This window comes from Fundulus heteroclitus, chromosome 8 (genome assembly GCF_011125445.2).
Source record: "Fundulus heteroclitus isolate FHET01 chromosome 8, MU-UCD_Fhet_4.1, whole genome shotgun sequence".
NCBI lineage: Eukaryota > Metazoa > Chordata > Actinopteri > Cyprinodontiformes > Fundulidae > Fundulus > Fundulus heteroclitus.
The window spans coordinates 29180381-29196441 of record NC_046368.1 but is presented as its reverse complement, the minus strand read 5'-3'; the positions used below and the strand labels follow the sequence as shown (position 1 = coordinate 29196441).

The 16061-nt window shown below is 44.9% G+C and overlaps 1 protein-coding gene across 3 annotated transcripts; it reads left to right on the top strand.

The window, feature by feature from the left end:
* Window positions 1-103: 103 nt before the first annotated feature.
* On the top strand, window positions 104-14982 carry bcl7a (BAF chromatin remodeling complex subunit BCL7A). 3 transcript variants are annotated; one of them, XM_021320078.2, is made up of 8 exons: window positions 104-566; window positions 1699-2281; window positions 2428-2572; window positions 9115-9196; window positions 9335-9431; window positions 9539-9679; window positions 11905-12008; window positions 13913-14982. In XM_021320078.2, the coding sequence occupies exons 1-8, from the start codon at window positions 138-140 to the stop codon at window positions 13985-13987; spliced, it is 1656 nt and encodes a 551-aa protein (XP_021175753.2). In that variant the 5' UTR covers window positions 104-137; the 3' UTR covers window positions 13988-14982. The 3 variants fall into 3 exon arrangements, with proteins under 3 accessions (XP_021175753.2, XP_012725070.2, XP_012725071.1); XM_012869616.3 differs by having other exon boundaries at window positions 106-566; window positions 9539-9688; XM_012869617.3 differs by lacking the exons at window positions 104-566; window positions 1699-2281; window positions 2428-2572 and adding an exon at window positions 5288-5702 and having other exon boundaries at window positions 9539-9688.
* Window positions 14983-16061: the final 1079 nt, after the last annotated feature.

The following is a 16061-nucleotide window of genomic DNA, read 5'->3' as shown; positions in this document are numbered from 1 at the left end:
TGATTGGATAAACCACTTGTCTGTCATCTTTGCCGACGCGCTACTTCAACCACTCACACCGAAACCAACCCGTGACGCCGACTAGAGCGACGCTGGGAAAACCAAAACAGAACGGCGGCCATCTTGGATGTAGCGCGATGTCGGTAAATGACAGATGCCGTCTGTGCACGGCGAACCTACGAATAAAAGGCAACATTACGCACAGCAAGCTGATTTTTAACAGCGACGGCAGGCAAAAAAGCATAGAGGAACGACTCAACGAGCTCGGTTTAAAACTAGTAAAAGTTCCGGAAAGATCGTGCAGGATATGCTTGCGGTGTTTTCGCTCCATCGGGAGACTGGAGGAGACTCTGGCAACTTTTCGAGAATGGAAGAGATCAGAAGAGCAACCGACCTCAGGACAGTCAACTTCGACGGCCGTGAGCGCCGATGCGTGCACAGCCCAGCGGGACGGAGAGCCGACGGCCCCGAAACTGCATTCCCAACCCCGAACACTTACTGCTCCCCCGGCTCCTAACCTGCTGAGACCAATAACAGAAGACAGAGCGCGACGGAGTGTTACCGAGGTGAGTGGAAACCATCAAAAACGCGATTCATGATGTGAACAGCTCTCACGTCTATAGTCAAGCCATGCCAAGCTTTATTGTTAGTGCGCTGAGACAGCTGGGATTTGTTTTGGTGTGTCGCTCCAACCAAAGTCAACCCAGTGCAACACCGATGCTTCGCACAGACAAACAGGACATGTGTTGGTCAGAGTGGAGTAAAGGAGTAAAGTAGCTGCTGGTAAGATAAGATAAGATAAGATAAGACAGACTTTATTGATCTCACAGTGTGGAGAAATTCACCTGTCACATCGGCTCAATAATCAAAAGAAGGTGCCAAAAGGAGGAAAAGGTGCATGATGTATATGCAGTGCGTCCACATATATATACAGTGGATCGAGGAAAAAAAAGAAAGAAAGCAGAGATTTAAGATGACATATGTACATTTAAGGTGACTTATATACATATGGATTTGTTGTTGTGCATTAAAGTGGTACCAGGTGAAGAACAACAGTGAGGTAGTGAGATAACAATAACAGCTGAAGTCTCTTATTTTTTGTGTTAATCTTTTTATTAGGAGGAAGAGAGACATTACAAACATAATTTAAACTGTAAATGACAAGGAATGCCATGTCGAACATACATATATGTGAATAGTAAAATAGTAAAAGGCATACAATTTAGCTCCTGTTGTTTTTTTTTTTTTTTTTTTTTTTTTTGCTTCTTTACAAAATTGAACAGGATACAATGTGTACAAAACTTAATAAAGAAATAAATAAAAAATAAATAAATAAAAAAAGGGGGAAAAGAAATAAAATAAAAGTAAAATAAATAAATAAATAGAATAAAAATAAGTAAATAAACAAAATTAAAATTAAGGGTGGGTGTGGGGTAGGGTGCATCACCTAATCTGGGAGAGGGGACTGAAGAGAATGAAAGAGTGTCATGAAAGGGCAAGTCTCTTATTTAACAGGATTATTGCACGGGGTATTAAATAGTAATTGCACATCGGTTATTGCAGTCATTGTAAAGTTGGGTGGCATCCCAACAAACAAGAATGCGCGTCAACACAGTATGGCACAGCGTACGACAGACATTAGCAGTGCATGTAAACAATAGTCCCTCTGACTGAAGAAGATTGTGCCGTGTGTCTCAGGTGGTTATCCGTTATCCCTCCAAGCCGAAGGGCGACAGGATAGTGTGTCAGGACAGCACAGCAGGCATAGTGGAGGCCATCGCCAAGAAGAACTGGAGCAGGGCCGCCAACCAGCTCACCAGACACAAAGAACTCTTCGCAGCGCTCGGCGACAACATCCTGCAGGTCATAGAGGGCGAGTGCAAGAAGGTCTGCAGTCCCTTCGCAGACTCCACGCTGTCCAGGTCGTCCGCGGAAGATCTGAAGGCCTTTTCATTCCAGAGATTGCAGGCCGACCTCCGGCGCGTGTCCCCGTTTCTGTTTTCGGTTCTCCTGCGCACCGCCAAGCAGTCTGCCAATCACGCCTGCGCTGCGGCGGCCATAGCTTTGAGAGGCAGAGAACCCCGCTTGTCGGCCTTCTCGTACTATGTGAATAGCGTCCTACAGTGTGCCGGGGTGAAGAAGAAGGCTTTTAAAAGACTCTGCAAACTGGGCATCACGACTACCTACACTAGTGCTGTTAAGAAGAAACTGGAGCTGGCGAATGCGGGCGCAAAGAACCTGGACGGAGCCATGCATACCATGGAGCAGTTTGTCTTGTCTGGTAAGAAAGGTCACTTTGTAACGTTTTAAATGTTGTTTGTGCGCCTTTCCAAGTACCCCATGGTCACTTGCAATCTATGTGCTCTGTGCACACACATTATCTGTGTCCCGTTTCTGTTAAAAAGCTTGATGATTGTTTTTTTGCAGATGAACCAACGCAAAGCACTCAAGAGAACATCACTGTCACTCAGCAGGCTATCGGTCTCACCGCTACTACTATAAAGATGGAGCAGGAGTCGGATGAGGAGCCGTGTGGAGCTCTGCAGAACGAAATCCATCTGGCCAGAGTCAGGTTAGGTGGTTCTCTGATCGCCGCTCATCTCCAGAAATTCTGTCTGCTCCACCTTCCTGAGTCCGCTCCAGCTGTCTGCTTGGTTCTGGGTAAACGTTTTGTTTCTAGATAGACCCGCGTGAACGGATCAAATGAAACAGACGAGTGTAAAAAATGATAATTGAATAAAGTTAAGAGCAAAATTATTTAGAGCTCTGATCGCTCTCGCTGCTCATCTGTTAACACGAACTGCAGCAGGAATTACCGACGGCCAAAAGCTGTGGAAGAAGCCGAAAGAGCTCGGCAGAAGGCGAGGTTTAGGCTGAGCTCCGAACGGACGGTGCTGTGAACGGATCATCCGCAGCCCAGGGCCTCGTTTCAGAAACAATGGCCGATCTACCCTGAGTAGAAAGCTGCTACTCTGAGTAGTTCCACCTCGCGCTGTCGTACTCAGCGGTTCCGGTTTCAGAACAGGTGATATCAGTCAGGTAACTAAACTCAGCGTCCAATCCACACCGAGTCAATGGATCGCAGATAACGAGATTCACTACGGCAGGAAATGAGAAGCCTGGAAGTGGGCATTTCCCACGAGTGGGATTAGAAATCTTTTATCAAGGCATAAGGAGAACGTGAAAACATATTTAAGAAAAAGAAACAACGCTGTCGCTGCAGGGAAAAGCGAGTTAACGGCGGGGAATTGCCGAAAATGTGACACGAGTGTTATTTGACGGAGAATTAAAGCGGTATTCTCACACTGCACTCATTTAACACCCTAAGAAATGGCGGGCATTTATTACGTGTCTAGGCGCAAATCGACAGGCATAAAAAGACGTGGCAGCAAATCAAGATGAAGTAAGAAAATACAGTTTAATTAGGTAAGGTCCAGTCATTCTTATGTTTAACTTTAATCAACTAAAGCATTAATTGGCTACTCTCAATATACAATTAATGGTGGGATGAAATAATAGATATGTTCATTCATCTTTTAGCTAGAATTTGGCATCACCCGTCCTTCTAAAAATGACACAGATTTTCTTGTAGGTGTATAATTTGTGCCAACCTCACTTTATATTAATCATATAGGCTATATTTCTATGTTAAGTTGAAGTAAATGTGTTATTTAAATGAAGAAGGGGGGATGTGGATATGAATGGACAATTAGTGACAAAAATTGAAACAGAATAACTTATTTCTTTCATTCTGTGTAGTTCTATTATTAATCTTGTGGGTCTCGGACTATGGAAGACCTTTCAACTCTAATATAACTGAGTGCCGCAGTATTCCTACAGCTGCCTCTGAAAGATTTTCTGCGTCTCCCGTGTTATTAAAAAGCTGCTGTTGGCATAAAAACAAAGAGCAGCACAAAGGAATTGTTCAGAACTGAGCGCGTCCCCTCGTTGTGTTAGAAAAGCAGCGTGCGGGCTGAGAATATTGAAATAAATCATTGACAGTGGCGAAAAAAGGCAACACTCGAAAACGTGTTGATCCAGAAATAAGACATTTAATCGTGGTCTGATCAACGTCTCCCGACATAAATTTCTGTGGAGTATTTGCGATCCAGCCTACAGGCTCCTCCAGAAAAGGACACGCCTTTCATTGTGCAGATCTCAGCTTAAAAGGAGGTAAAACTCAGGGTTAGTACTAACAACCCTGCCACTGAGCAAGGTTGTTTCACAGAGTGATTTGTTGCCATAACTTAAAGGCTTCTCAGCTTTCTGAGATGGAAAAGCCAGGGTATGCAGGAATTTACCCCAGAAATTACTCTGATTTTCCACTAACCCCGCTTTCTGAAAGGGGTCCCTGATGGGCTTTGTTATTTATTTGTCTATTTATTTATTTATTTGTGTGAGGAATGCCATGTGTGGCGTGTGCGGTCAGGGAAATGCGTGTGTCATTGCATGAGAGTTGAGAGCCTGAATAAAATGGATGGATATCTCACAGAGCAGGTACATTCTGCAGCTCCAAGTTTATCCACCAGAGGGCGACATGTTCTGGTTTATCTCCCTGCTGTTTGTTTTTTTGTTTTGTTTACTATCCTTCCCCTTTAAGTGGTACAACTTCTAACTTAGTAGTGACATAAAATTAGCCAGGATAATACCAAGGTTTCACTTCACGATTCTTTTTTTTTTTCTTCAATGTTCCCCAACAAACCTTTGAAGCTTCTACAGATCAGCTGGAAATATACTGGGAATAAATGACACACATTGGGACTCTATTTACAATTTGTATGGCTTCTATGAGGCAGTCGGTTGCGCTGAATTTTATTTAGGGGTATCAAGCAAAAGGAAGAGGAATTCAAATGCTCAGCCTCGTTTTTTTTAGACTTTTATTAGTAAAATAAATAAATAAATAAATAAATAAATAAAGATCATAGATCAAAGATCTTCTTACAGCTGTGCACTTCGTTGTGTCGGTCTATCGCATACAACCCTAAAATAAAAGATGAGGGAAGAAAGAAAAGAGAGTTGTGAGATTAAATATAGACTGGATTGTAGCAAACTCCCAAAATAGCATGCAGGATAACTTCAAAACGACTAGAAGGAGAGAAAACTTCAAACACTAAGAAATTAGAAGAAGAAAAGAAGCAGAGTTAAAAGCGGGTTTTATCGTGTTTTTTTCTTTCCCTGGATGAAGACTGGCTGTAAGGTATGTGTTGGGCCCAATTAACTAAGATCTTTTAAACCTAAGGCCATAACCTGCTTTTCTTTTTTTTTTTTTTTTTTTTGTGTGTGTGTGTGTGTGTCTTTGTGTCAAACGCTACAGATTTTTAGAGAAAACAGTAAAGTTCCTGCTCTCCCCCTCGGTGGACACTCTGCTCCAGCTCACAGTTCTCGGGCTGTACTCTTTGTTCTGTGGCTCTCGCAGCTCAGCGGGCACATCTCTGTTCAGAGTGCAGCTGCAGCCGGCGGGCCACGCTCCTCCTCCTCCCTCCCTCCCTCCTCCCTCCCCCCTGTGTGCTCCAGCAGCCCGCGCAGGCGCACTGGCTCCTCTGTGCCTCTACTGTTTGCATTGTGTCTGAACTGCCGGCGAGCTTTAAAAATATTATACCCACCGCGGCAATGTCGGGCAGGTCGGTCCGAGCTGAGACCCGGAGCAGGGCGAAGGATGACATCAAGAGGGTTATGGCCGCTATTGAGAAAGTACGAAAATGGTAAGAAGAACAAGATAAAGAAAGTGCAGGCTTCGTTATCTAACACGAGCAAGGCTTGCTTGTTGGGGGAGGAGAGGGAAGGAGCGAGACGGAGAGAGGGATGAAATAGAGAGATAAAGGGCAGCGTTTTGAACCGCGTTCTCCGGCAGATGTACTCGCGGGCTCAGGTGCGACCGGGGCGCCCCGGCGAGGAGCGCCTTCCCCGGCGGTCGCGAGGCGGCTCGCGGCGGAAACGCACAACATGTAGCCGGTGTTTTTCCGCTGATTTTTTAACGGCAAAGAAAAGGGTTGAACCCAGAAGCCATTTCGATGCAGTCACATGAAGCCATTGCTGCCGAGCGGCGAGCGCCGGCGGCGGCGGCGGGCTGCTAGCGGCGAAACGGCCGCGGAGACACATTTTGACGACGGCGCTCTCGAGTCGGAGCACTTTAGTCCGTGTGGAGTTTTAAATTAAGCGCTTTGAGTCGCCCTTTAGGTCTGCCGGAGAACAAGACGCGGTGGGGGTTGGGAGAGGGAAGTAGGCTACCGTAGTGCTCGGCTGAACACGTACTGACTCAGTCGTATCCTTTTTTTTTTAAACGCCAGAAAAACACATTTTGTTCTCTTTAAACGGAGCAGAAACACATGTTTGTGCGGAGGACGTGACATTTATGGACGGAGCCGTTCAGCTCCGCTCGGTGTCACAATTGATCTGATTTCATTTATTCGGATGGATAAATCAAGCGCCCCCAGGTCAAAGTCAGAAGTTTGCTTTTATTCTAACTTTGATAGTTTGGTTCACAAAAATAAAAACGGAGTAACATACAATGAATCTGAAGATTTATATATATTTATAATTTTTTTTTACCTTTTGAGTTTAATACGCTTTTTATTCAACAAAAAAGTAATACATTTAGATTGCTTTTTCAATCAAAAATTTTAGCATAAAATTTTTCTCTAACAATTCTTTTTCTCATCAACTCTGAATTTTTAGTTCAATCATTTCAAGCAACCCATTCATTTGAATATTAAACCAGTAATTAGGCACAGGCTGTTTTCTGATATTTTGGTATTGATACCAAGGTTGCTGCACACTGCCAGTAAGCTGGCTTTCTAGAAAGACAAATGGGACTGTTTCTGCAGATGTCCTTATGCAATAAATATGAACATTAAAGGCAGGGACAGTGGGAATCCCAACCATCTGTCCTTTTTTAGCTGTTTTAAAAGCTCAGACTAACTTATTATCAAACCAATATTGGCCTGTTAAACTCGGAGGCCGTCTATGATTTACTTTTAAGGGTATGAATCAAAATGTAAATAATTACAAATAGAAAAACAATTTGATCATATTAGGTAATTAGCTTTTTACATTTTGTGTTAATCCAGTGGTATTTTTAATGAAGATGATCATGTGCCCATAGCTGTCAACAGTCGCGCTAATTAAAATTAGTAGATTCAAGATGCAACCTTTACTGATTTTTTTTTTTTGTTTTTTTTGTTTTTTGTTTTTTTTGGGATGGGGGTGATGTGGAAAAATATTGAGACGTGTGTGTGTGTGTGTATCCCGCATGAATGTGTGTATATGTTTCTGGAATTGTGGGTGGTTGTGAATTTTTCTGTATGGAAATCAAAAATTAACAAAAGTCACAACAGTAAACTGGATAAAAATAGTTTTTTCTTTTTCTAATTTCGACACGATTTTTATTTAAGCCTTTACTTCACACCAGTGTTGATCCTGTTTTTCTAAAACAAAATGTTACCGTGGTCAAAAAGCTCATTTACCTCAACTGTAAGTCGTCAAATATTTTTCTTATAATAATCAACCACTGGAAATTTCGGTGAGTTATAATGGGGACATTGATGATTAGAGTAAGAGTTACTGAAATGTTCTAATTATTACTTAATTAGCCTGTCTTAAATAAGTAAGCTTTATTTATATGGCACTTTTCACAGGAGGAAAAAAAACCAAAGTGCTTCACAATAAAAAAAAAGTAAAACAACAACAACAAAAAAAAAACATAAATGCAAATTCGTAGCATAAAACTAGTTAAAATCTAGGTGCAAAGATGGAGGCAACTCATTCCACTGTCTGTCTGGGGGCCACAGCTTTAAAAGATCGATCTCTTCTGGTCCTGAAATTAATTTGTGGAACCATTAACGGGTTTTGGCTGGAGGATCTCAAACTACGAGAAGGGGAATACGGTTTTAAACGGTTGGTGAGCTGGAACCTGGCCACTTAGGGCTCTATAAGGAAAGACAAAATAAAAAAAAATGAACTGTAAAATGTACAGGTAGTCAATGTAAAGAGATTAAGACTGGGGAGTAGAGCTGGACGATAAATTGATTTAATCGATTAATTCGAATTTACAATTCTTTAAGATTTAATTTTTGGAAAATCTGGATTTTATTTTGCCAATACACTCATTGGGTTTCCATGAAGAGAACAGCATGTGATGCTGAATATATGTTTAGGCAAATATATTGTCAAAATATTGTTAAGTAGAAACTTTTTTTTACCATAACACGAGGTACTTCATTTACTTATTTATTGATTTTTAACCTAGTTTGAAGTTCACAAGTGCAGTAAAAGCCTGTTCTTAGCTCAATGTGTAATACCACTAGCAGCAAATGTTTTGTTATATTTTCATTGTTTATAATGGCATGGCTGCCATCTTGTTTTACAAGCATGTTTCACAGCTTGTTTTTAGTTGCACTTTGAAATCAGGTCAACTCCCTGATGAAATGCTTGACATAAAAAGCAAGGTTTTAAAATAATTTCTTTAATTTCTTTTTATGAAACAAAAAGGAGGAAAAAATTGATTAATCAGATTTGGTATGATAAAATCTGAGATTTAATTTTTAATCCATTTCGCCCAGCCCTACCGGGGGGTAATGTGCCGTGTCTTTCTGGTCTTGCAGCAGTTTTCTGCACTCACTGCAGACGGCCCAGATCTTTCTTTTTCAAACGCACGATAGTCAAGATGAGATTAAATAAAAGCATGAATAAAAATCTAAATCAGATTGTGACGCCAAAGTTCGAAGCTACGAGATATTTCTTAGCTGAAAGCTGCATTTCTAAAGCAAAGGAAATCTTAAAGACACCGCGGGACATAAAACAAAGAAATCGTAATCTAAACAGCTATGGTCATCTTTAGATGTTTCATATGGCAGTATAAATAAAGACATTTAGAAACTTTCAGGCCATATAAGTCACATTAGGTCTGAACAGCTCAGAAATCACATGTTTCTTATAGAGGCGACAAAAATACAGGAAAAACTTTGTTAAAATTGAATCTCACAGACGAATCACCACTTCATTTCATTTTTTATTTTTTTATTTTATTATTCATCCGGTGTAGCTGGTTTGCCACACGTCGCCAGCGTCTTCCTAGCAGAGGACGCTTGTGTCTCAGCTTGTCTCTGTCCTACGCAGGGAGAAGAAGTGGGTGACGGTTGGAGACACGTCCCTCCGCATCTACAAGTGGGTGCCGGTGACGGAGCCCAAATCAGACGACGTGAGTTGACCGCGGTCATTAGCAGGCCGGTGACCCGCGCCGTGCGTGGGACAAATGCAGAGCGTAGCTCACGCTGTTTACATTCAGAGAGTGTTGGAACCCTTTTTTCATTCACACGGTCTTTCTCCTGTGGTGTAGAAGAACAAAAACAAGAAGAAGGGCAAGGACGATAAATACGGCTCAGAGCTGACGACTCCGGAGAACAGCTCCTCTCCGGGGATGATGGACATGCACGGTGGGTGTTAAAGGAGGGCTTCCCTTCAAAACGAGGACACTTCCTGTCTTTTTGTTTAGAGAACATGAATTGTCTGACCGTGGGACTCTCTCTCTCCCCTTTGCCAGATGACAACAGCAACCAGAGCTCCATCGCCGACTCGTCCCCAGTGAAACAGGAAAACAGCTGCAGCACCAGCCCCGCCCCGGAGTCCAACGCCGCATCTCACCGTGACAACGGCGAGGCCAAGACTGAGCAGAGCCCAGACAGCAAGAGAGGTGAGATCGCCGCAGACACGCCCACTGTCCCCCCCCCACTCCCTCTGCCCTCACTGATTGGCTCTGACTAAAGTTGAAACAACCACTTCCTCTTTGTTAGATTCACGGCACACCTGTGGCCACTGTGCCGCCACCTGGGAATTTAACCGTCAACTTTTCTTGTCTCAGCCACGAATCGGACAAAAACAAGTTCAACTTGTTTTAGGCTGAAATCCTGTCAGTTCTCCTTCATGTGTTGCTGCAGCAGCGCGTGCAGCAGGCTAAGGAAGTTATCATGATGCTGTGAAACAGCTTCAGGACTTCCTGCTATCCATAAATCTGTCTCAGCATCACTGCAGAGGTCAGGAATCACAAAGGTTTCCTCTGTTTGATGGAGACCAGTGATAATTAGCCTCGTAGTGTATTCCTGCTCAGCTTTAGATAAAACACGTTCTACTGCTTGATAAACTTGAAGCTTCGCTTTGAACGTCTTTAAGTGAACGGCGGCGTTTCTGCTACGCTCACACAAAGATCACTTTCCCAGCCATGTCGTCATAGCAACTGCAACAAAGAGCCTACCAACATGAGTTAATCTAAGACTTTCTCTCAGAGTGAAGATCAAAGTTTTCTCTTTTACACACGGCCAATAAAATATAATATAACCCCATTGAGGGCGTTTGACGTTATGAATCAATTCCCTTTCATACTGACTCTTGATTAACCAATGACTATTAATCTTTGGCGATTTCTGCCACACTACTTTGATCAAAGTTTCCTATGACTAGCACTCGTTAAAACTCGCCAAATGTTGTGGAAAGCAGCCCACGTCTTATTAACCCGCATGAAGCCAGTGTTTTTCAGCCTGATTGGGAGGAAAGCTGCCCAACCTGGCAACCCTACAGAGCGCAGGCTGAGCAGGTCTCACACTGACTCCGCTGGCGGCGCCAGGAACCCAGATAAAAAGCAATGTGTCCTCTCACATCAGCCTGGTGCGGTGGCGGGGCTCCTGAATTTCATCAGCCAGCCAGGAGACGCTGGGCTCTAGACAGGATAAAGTTCTGGTGAATTTCAGAATAAAATCACCCACCAACTGATGCTAGCTTGATTAGTGTAAACAAAACGGCAACACAGAAACAGGAGGTAGCAGAGGGGATAGTGAGTTTTGCCCTAAAAGAGGAAAACCATGGCGGTGTTTTAATCATTCATGAGGGACAGCAACAGGAAGGAGAGCATGAACTTCTGTTCTCACGAGCGCGCTTTCTGCAGCCCCAGCTGGCCGCTGTTTCCCAGGAGCGGTGTGAGTGGGGGAGGAAACCGGATCAGGAAGGCAACACGTACCCTAGTCAGCGTGTACGCATTAGCTAAATAGAACGAGTAGCTAATGCGTACATAGACGATCAGAAATAACTCATAACGACAATGAAAATCTTTGTGCAATAACATCAACTAGGCCCTTAAATAACAAAAAGATTGCTTGTTTACATCCATTGTCAGCACCTTCATCTACTGGCTTTGTTCCATCCGTCCGTCTTCTTCCTCTTATCCGGGGTCGGGTCGCGGGGGCAGCAGCTTCAGTAGGGAGGCCCAGACGTCCCTCTCCCCAGCCACTTGGGCCAGCTCCTCCGGAGGAATCCCAAGGCGTTCCCAGGCCAGCAGAGAGACATAGTCCCTCCAGCGTGTCCTGGGTCTTCCCCTGGGTCTCCTCCCGGTGGGACGTGCCCGGAACACCTCACCAGGGAGGCGTCCAGGAGGCATCCTAACCAGATGCCCGAGCCACCTCAACTGGCTCCTCTCTATGTGGAGGAGCAGTGGCTCTACTCTGAGTCCTTCCCGGATGACTGAGCTCCTCACCCTATCTCTAAGGGAGAGCCCAGACACACTACGGAGAAAACTCATTTCAGCCACTTGTATCCGGGATCTCGTTCTTTCGGTCACGACCCAAAGCTCGTGACCATAGATGAGGGTAGGAACGTAGATCGACCGGTAAATTGAGAGCTTCGCCTTTGTTAAAACATCAAATAAAAAGCTAATAAAATTCACATTATAGTGGCTGACTTGTGTATTTTTGCTGGTTCAGACCATGCAGTAACTCCTCACAGCCACACGGGGGCACTAGTGTGCCAGGAAAGGGTTCACAGACTACACCACACCAAACTTAGTGAAGGGTTGTTGTCTGGATTCTCTGCCTGGTGAAGAAGTGAGCGCGTTGTCTTATTTCCTCTGTGTTGTGATTTCAGGGAAGACCATCGCTTCATCAGAGACCTCAGAGAGAGCACAAAGTGCCAAGAGAGACAGCCTGTCCTCAGGGGAGAAGGAGTCCTCAGACAGCAAAGCCACTCAGGTCTGAACACGTCTGTCTGCCTGCCTGCCTGTCTGCCTGCCTGACTGTCTGCGAGCCTCTCAGAGGAACAGTCACCCATGTAGGAAATAAACGAGGCGTTCAAGTGTTCACACGCCCGTCCTGATCGCTCTCCTGCCAGCTTTCTAGGAACAATGTGGCTGAAGACACTCCTAGAATAAAATCAAAGTTCTTTAAAATTCACAAGCAGCATGAGAGATTCTGCCTGTTGTTGTTCTATGTGGTCTGAGAAACATGATCCATTTCATGAACAGGGTTAAAAACCAGGGAGTGTTTGTGTTGCTCTGGTGCTTTTAGACGTGCAGTCAGAACAGTGACTTCCTGCAGCACACGCTGGGAACTGGATGTCTCAGTGCGGACATGTGTGTCCCATTAGACGTCCATCTGACTCGCTCATTAAAGGATCCCTGAGGAGGTTTGGACCTCCAGACGCATTAATCCGGTTCTGCACCGTGACGCCTCGTTGTCCCGTCAAATAACGGAGCATCAGCTCAGACTGCACCCTTAACGCCTTCACATGATTTAAGACTTCAGCATTTTTAAATCCTACAAACTAGTCTTTAGAGAAAGGGGAGAGTTTTTAATAAACGGCTCAGCTCATTTATTTAGCGCTCATGAACGTAGATCCTCGGCTGCTGGACCAGAAGCTGAGAAGACGGCATCTTTTCTTCCTGTTCTCTGCTGAAAGGTTCGCTCTCTCCTGCTGCATGAAGGATCCTCTCACACGTCATTCAACATACTATTGTCCTTTTAAAGTACCGTCTTACACCTTTTGACTCTATTTTAAATATTTAGCTGCTACCTGAAATACATTTGCTGCTTTTTGTCCTCCCTGTTTGGGGGGTTAGGGTCGACCCAGACCCGATGTCACCGACGCCGCTTGGCATTTATGAAACAGCCAGAGGATGATCAGGGGTTGGTTTATGACAGATGTTACATGAAGGAGGTTTTTAAGGGATCTTCCTCATGGAAGAGCGTTTTTTTCTGATATGTTGCTGTAATAAGGGGTTATTGTGGGAATGGGGCGGATGGAGCTGAAAACGGACAGAGTAAAAGGCCGTAAGTGAAATGAGCTCAAATTAAGGCCAATAAACGGTCACAAACAGAACCTGACTTGGCGGTAAATGTCTCCTCACCCCTTTAATATATAAAATCTTTAATATAAAAATCTAACTACGGCAGGGCGTGAGCTGACGCTGTTAGACCCGGCTGGTTCCGCTGTCCTGGCGCGCTGCTGGAGTCATTTCTCGCCTTACCATGGGCAAATGTACCTTTTCCAGCCCACCTGGCTCCTCCTTCCTGTCCAATGTTTCCCTCACCATTCTGTAAGGGAGCGCCCCGCCCCGCCCCGCCTACCACACCCCTCCCCTCTGAGATGCTAACGGCATGAAATAAATGATTGAATATCTGTACGTGCTCTTGGTTAATTTTCTTAAACTTATCAGCCTACGTAGCGGCAGATCTTATCGTAGACCGTCTCCATCTCAACGGCGTCGCTGCACACTGCAGGTAATATCTCCCACTCCCACCAGGACAGACAGTGCAGAGTCGCCTCGTATTTTGACAAACATCTGCATTTTTTTAAATCTACCAAATTTCTGAAGATGTCCGCAGTAAAAGTCCCCAGAGTGGGTAATCCTCAGCTTGTTCTGTCGGGGCAAACGTACGGCGCTCATTAAATTGTAGACCACAGGAATGGGTCCTGAGTCTTCTGGAAATGCGTCTGGATTATTTGTGTAAAGTTGAGTCGTGGGTGAGAGCTGGGCCATCATCAGCGCTGCTCCTCCACTTTGTGTTGGTAGTGAGAACTGTTGCAGACGCATTAAAAAGGTGGTAAATTAAACTGCAGCTCCTGTATAAAGCCTGATCTTTGTGCTTGTTTGCAGGATCTACAGGAGGAGGCCCCGCCCAGCAAGAAATGCAAACAGGAGTCCTCGTCTCAGGACTTTGAGGAGAGTTAAATGGTCTGGGCTGAGTGGTTCTCTCCTTCACCTTCCTGTCTCCCTCCCTCTGTACCTCCTCCCATTAACTCTAGATGATTTAGGGCTAATGGACACACCGGCTCTCCTCTTAGATTGTTTTTTTTTTATCCCCCCCCCCCCCCTGCTCTTCAAAACCAAAGGGAGAAAGGACGTCTCCCTCCCTGATTGCTGTCCCCCCCTCCCGGTTCGCCTCCTCTATCTGAACGCTCCTCCTGCCACCGGGGGAGCGTGGATGTTACCTCTGTTCACTCGTCCCCTCTGTGCTTCCTTCCAGTCCTCCACATTTTTGCCAAGAGAAGCGCCAAACCCAAGCTTGGACCTGGGGGGGCGGGGAGGGGGGGCGACGCCGGCAGCTCAGCCCAGTCACCGCCGGGCCAGCACTCAGACCCCGACCTGCTCCTGTGACCAGAAGGACACGGCTCTTTGTCTCACTGCTAACGGTTTAGCTGAGGAGAAGTCAGGGGCTGACCTGGTCTCAGATCAGTGGCTGTGGCCACGTCTCTTCAGTCCTCCTGCTAGACTAATGTTCTCCTTTTGTTTAGGGACTGTTTAGTTAGTTCAGTTTTCTCCCTCAGGAGGGTCAATGCACTGTTATGGTATGTCACAATCGATCACAGATAGATTTGCTGCTGTAGTGGATGTCTTTTATCTCTATCATGAAACCTTCTCCGTGTGTGTGTTTGTGTGTTTCCTAAAGTGAATTAGCGGGCGGTTTTGTAGAGGAAGGGGCGCGACGGTACACGCTGACATAACCCCCCCCCCCCTGGGGCTAAATGGTGAGGACAGGTATGGGTGGAGTGTCCTGGAGGTGTGTGCCTTGAGTTGATCCGACTAACACGTTTTAGTTCAAGCAGGTTTGGACTTCACTTCTGGTGCCATGTTTCGTTTCGCATTGTTTTTTCGCCTTATAACTGTCACTAATTAGTTTTTCCAATTATTTATATTTATCTCCACCTGCTAGAACACCCCCCCCCCCCCCCCAAAAAAAAAAAAGGAAAGGGTATTGGGAGAGCTCCTTGTTGCAAGTGAAAATAATGTGATATAGAGCAACACTGGGGAGTCTGTAGATGAAGGCAGGCGGTGTTTTAACAGCTAGATTGCAGTTTGGGGATTCAGGATGGGAGTCCCACACAAACGCACCGTAGCATCACATCTGGCATCAGCCGCCCGCTTTCCTCCCAGCAAGGCAGCAGACGCGTACTGCTGCTTTAGCACACATTAGGATTAGAGCTTAACACTACCCAGACGTTCATGTTCATTCTTTTAAGCACATGCAAACCTCATCCATCACAACTCCTAGTTATCGGCCTGCTTTTGCTTCTGAGAGTCCACCGTAAGAAAAACAACCCCCCCCCCCCCCTCCACATCACTGTCACTCACATTCAGTCGTTTTCTATCTCTGTACTCGTCCTGGGTCACTACTCGTCTACGACCCACAGATGCTGGCGTCGCTCGCCACTAAAGGGTCCAGCTTCTTTTCATTTGGTTCTAGTCCTCCTACAAGGTGCTGTCTGTCGGCTGAATCCATGCACACGGCATCGCTCCTGTGTGCCGATTAGTGCAATTTACTTGAACTTTAAAGTACGGATTCAGACCTACGACCTCTAATGTAAAAAAAAAAAAAAAACCTGACTCATGTAACATTTACTTTCATTAATCAATTGAGATCAACTGAATCACTACGAACCGTGACAGTTTAGCTCCGCATTACAACCCAGATTCAGATTTCAGCAAATCAGCATTCACACGGACGGAGAGAAAAGGATTAAAAGGCGGTGATCTTGGTTCAGAGGGTGGATTAGCATATACCTCATTCCCAGTCCAGCAGAGCTGGAACTTAAAATGCTATCGTATTGACATTAACAGTTCTAAACAGCATTACGTACACTCAGTTTAAGAAAAACAAATTCTCACTTACGTTGTAGCTTTCACCTGATTGAGCCGATTGATTTATAGTTTGCTCATAACTGTGCAGAAAAGGAAAACGAGAAGAAAAAAAAGAGCTGTGAGATAAAAAAAAAAATCTTTTCCCCCCTTGGGACCATTTTTTTTT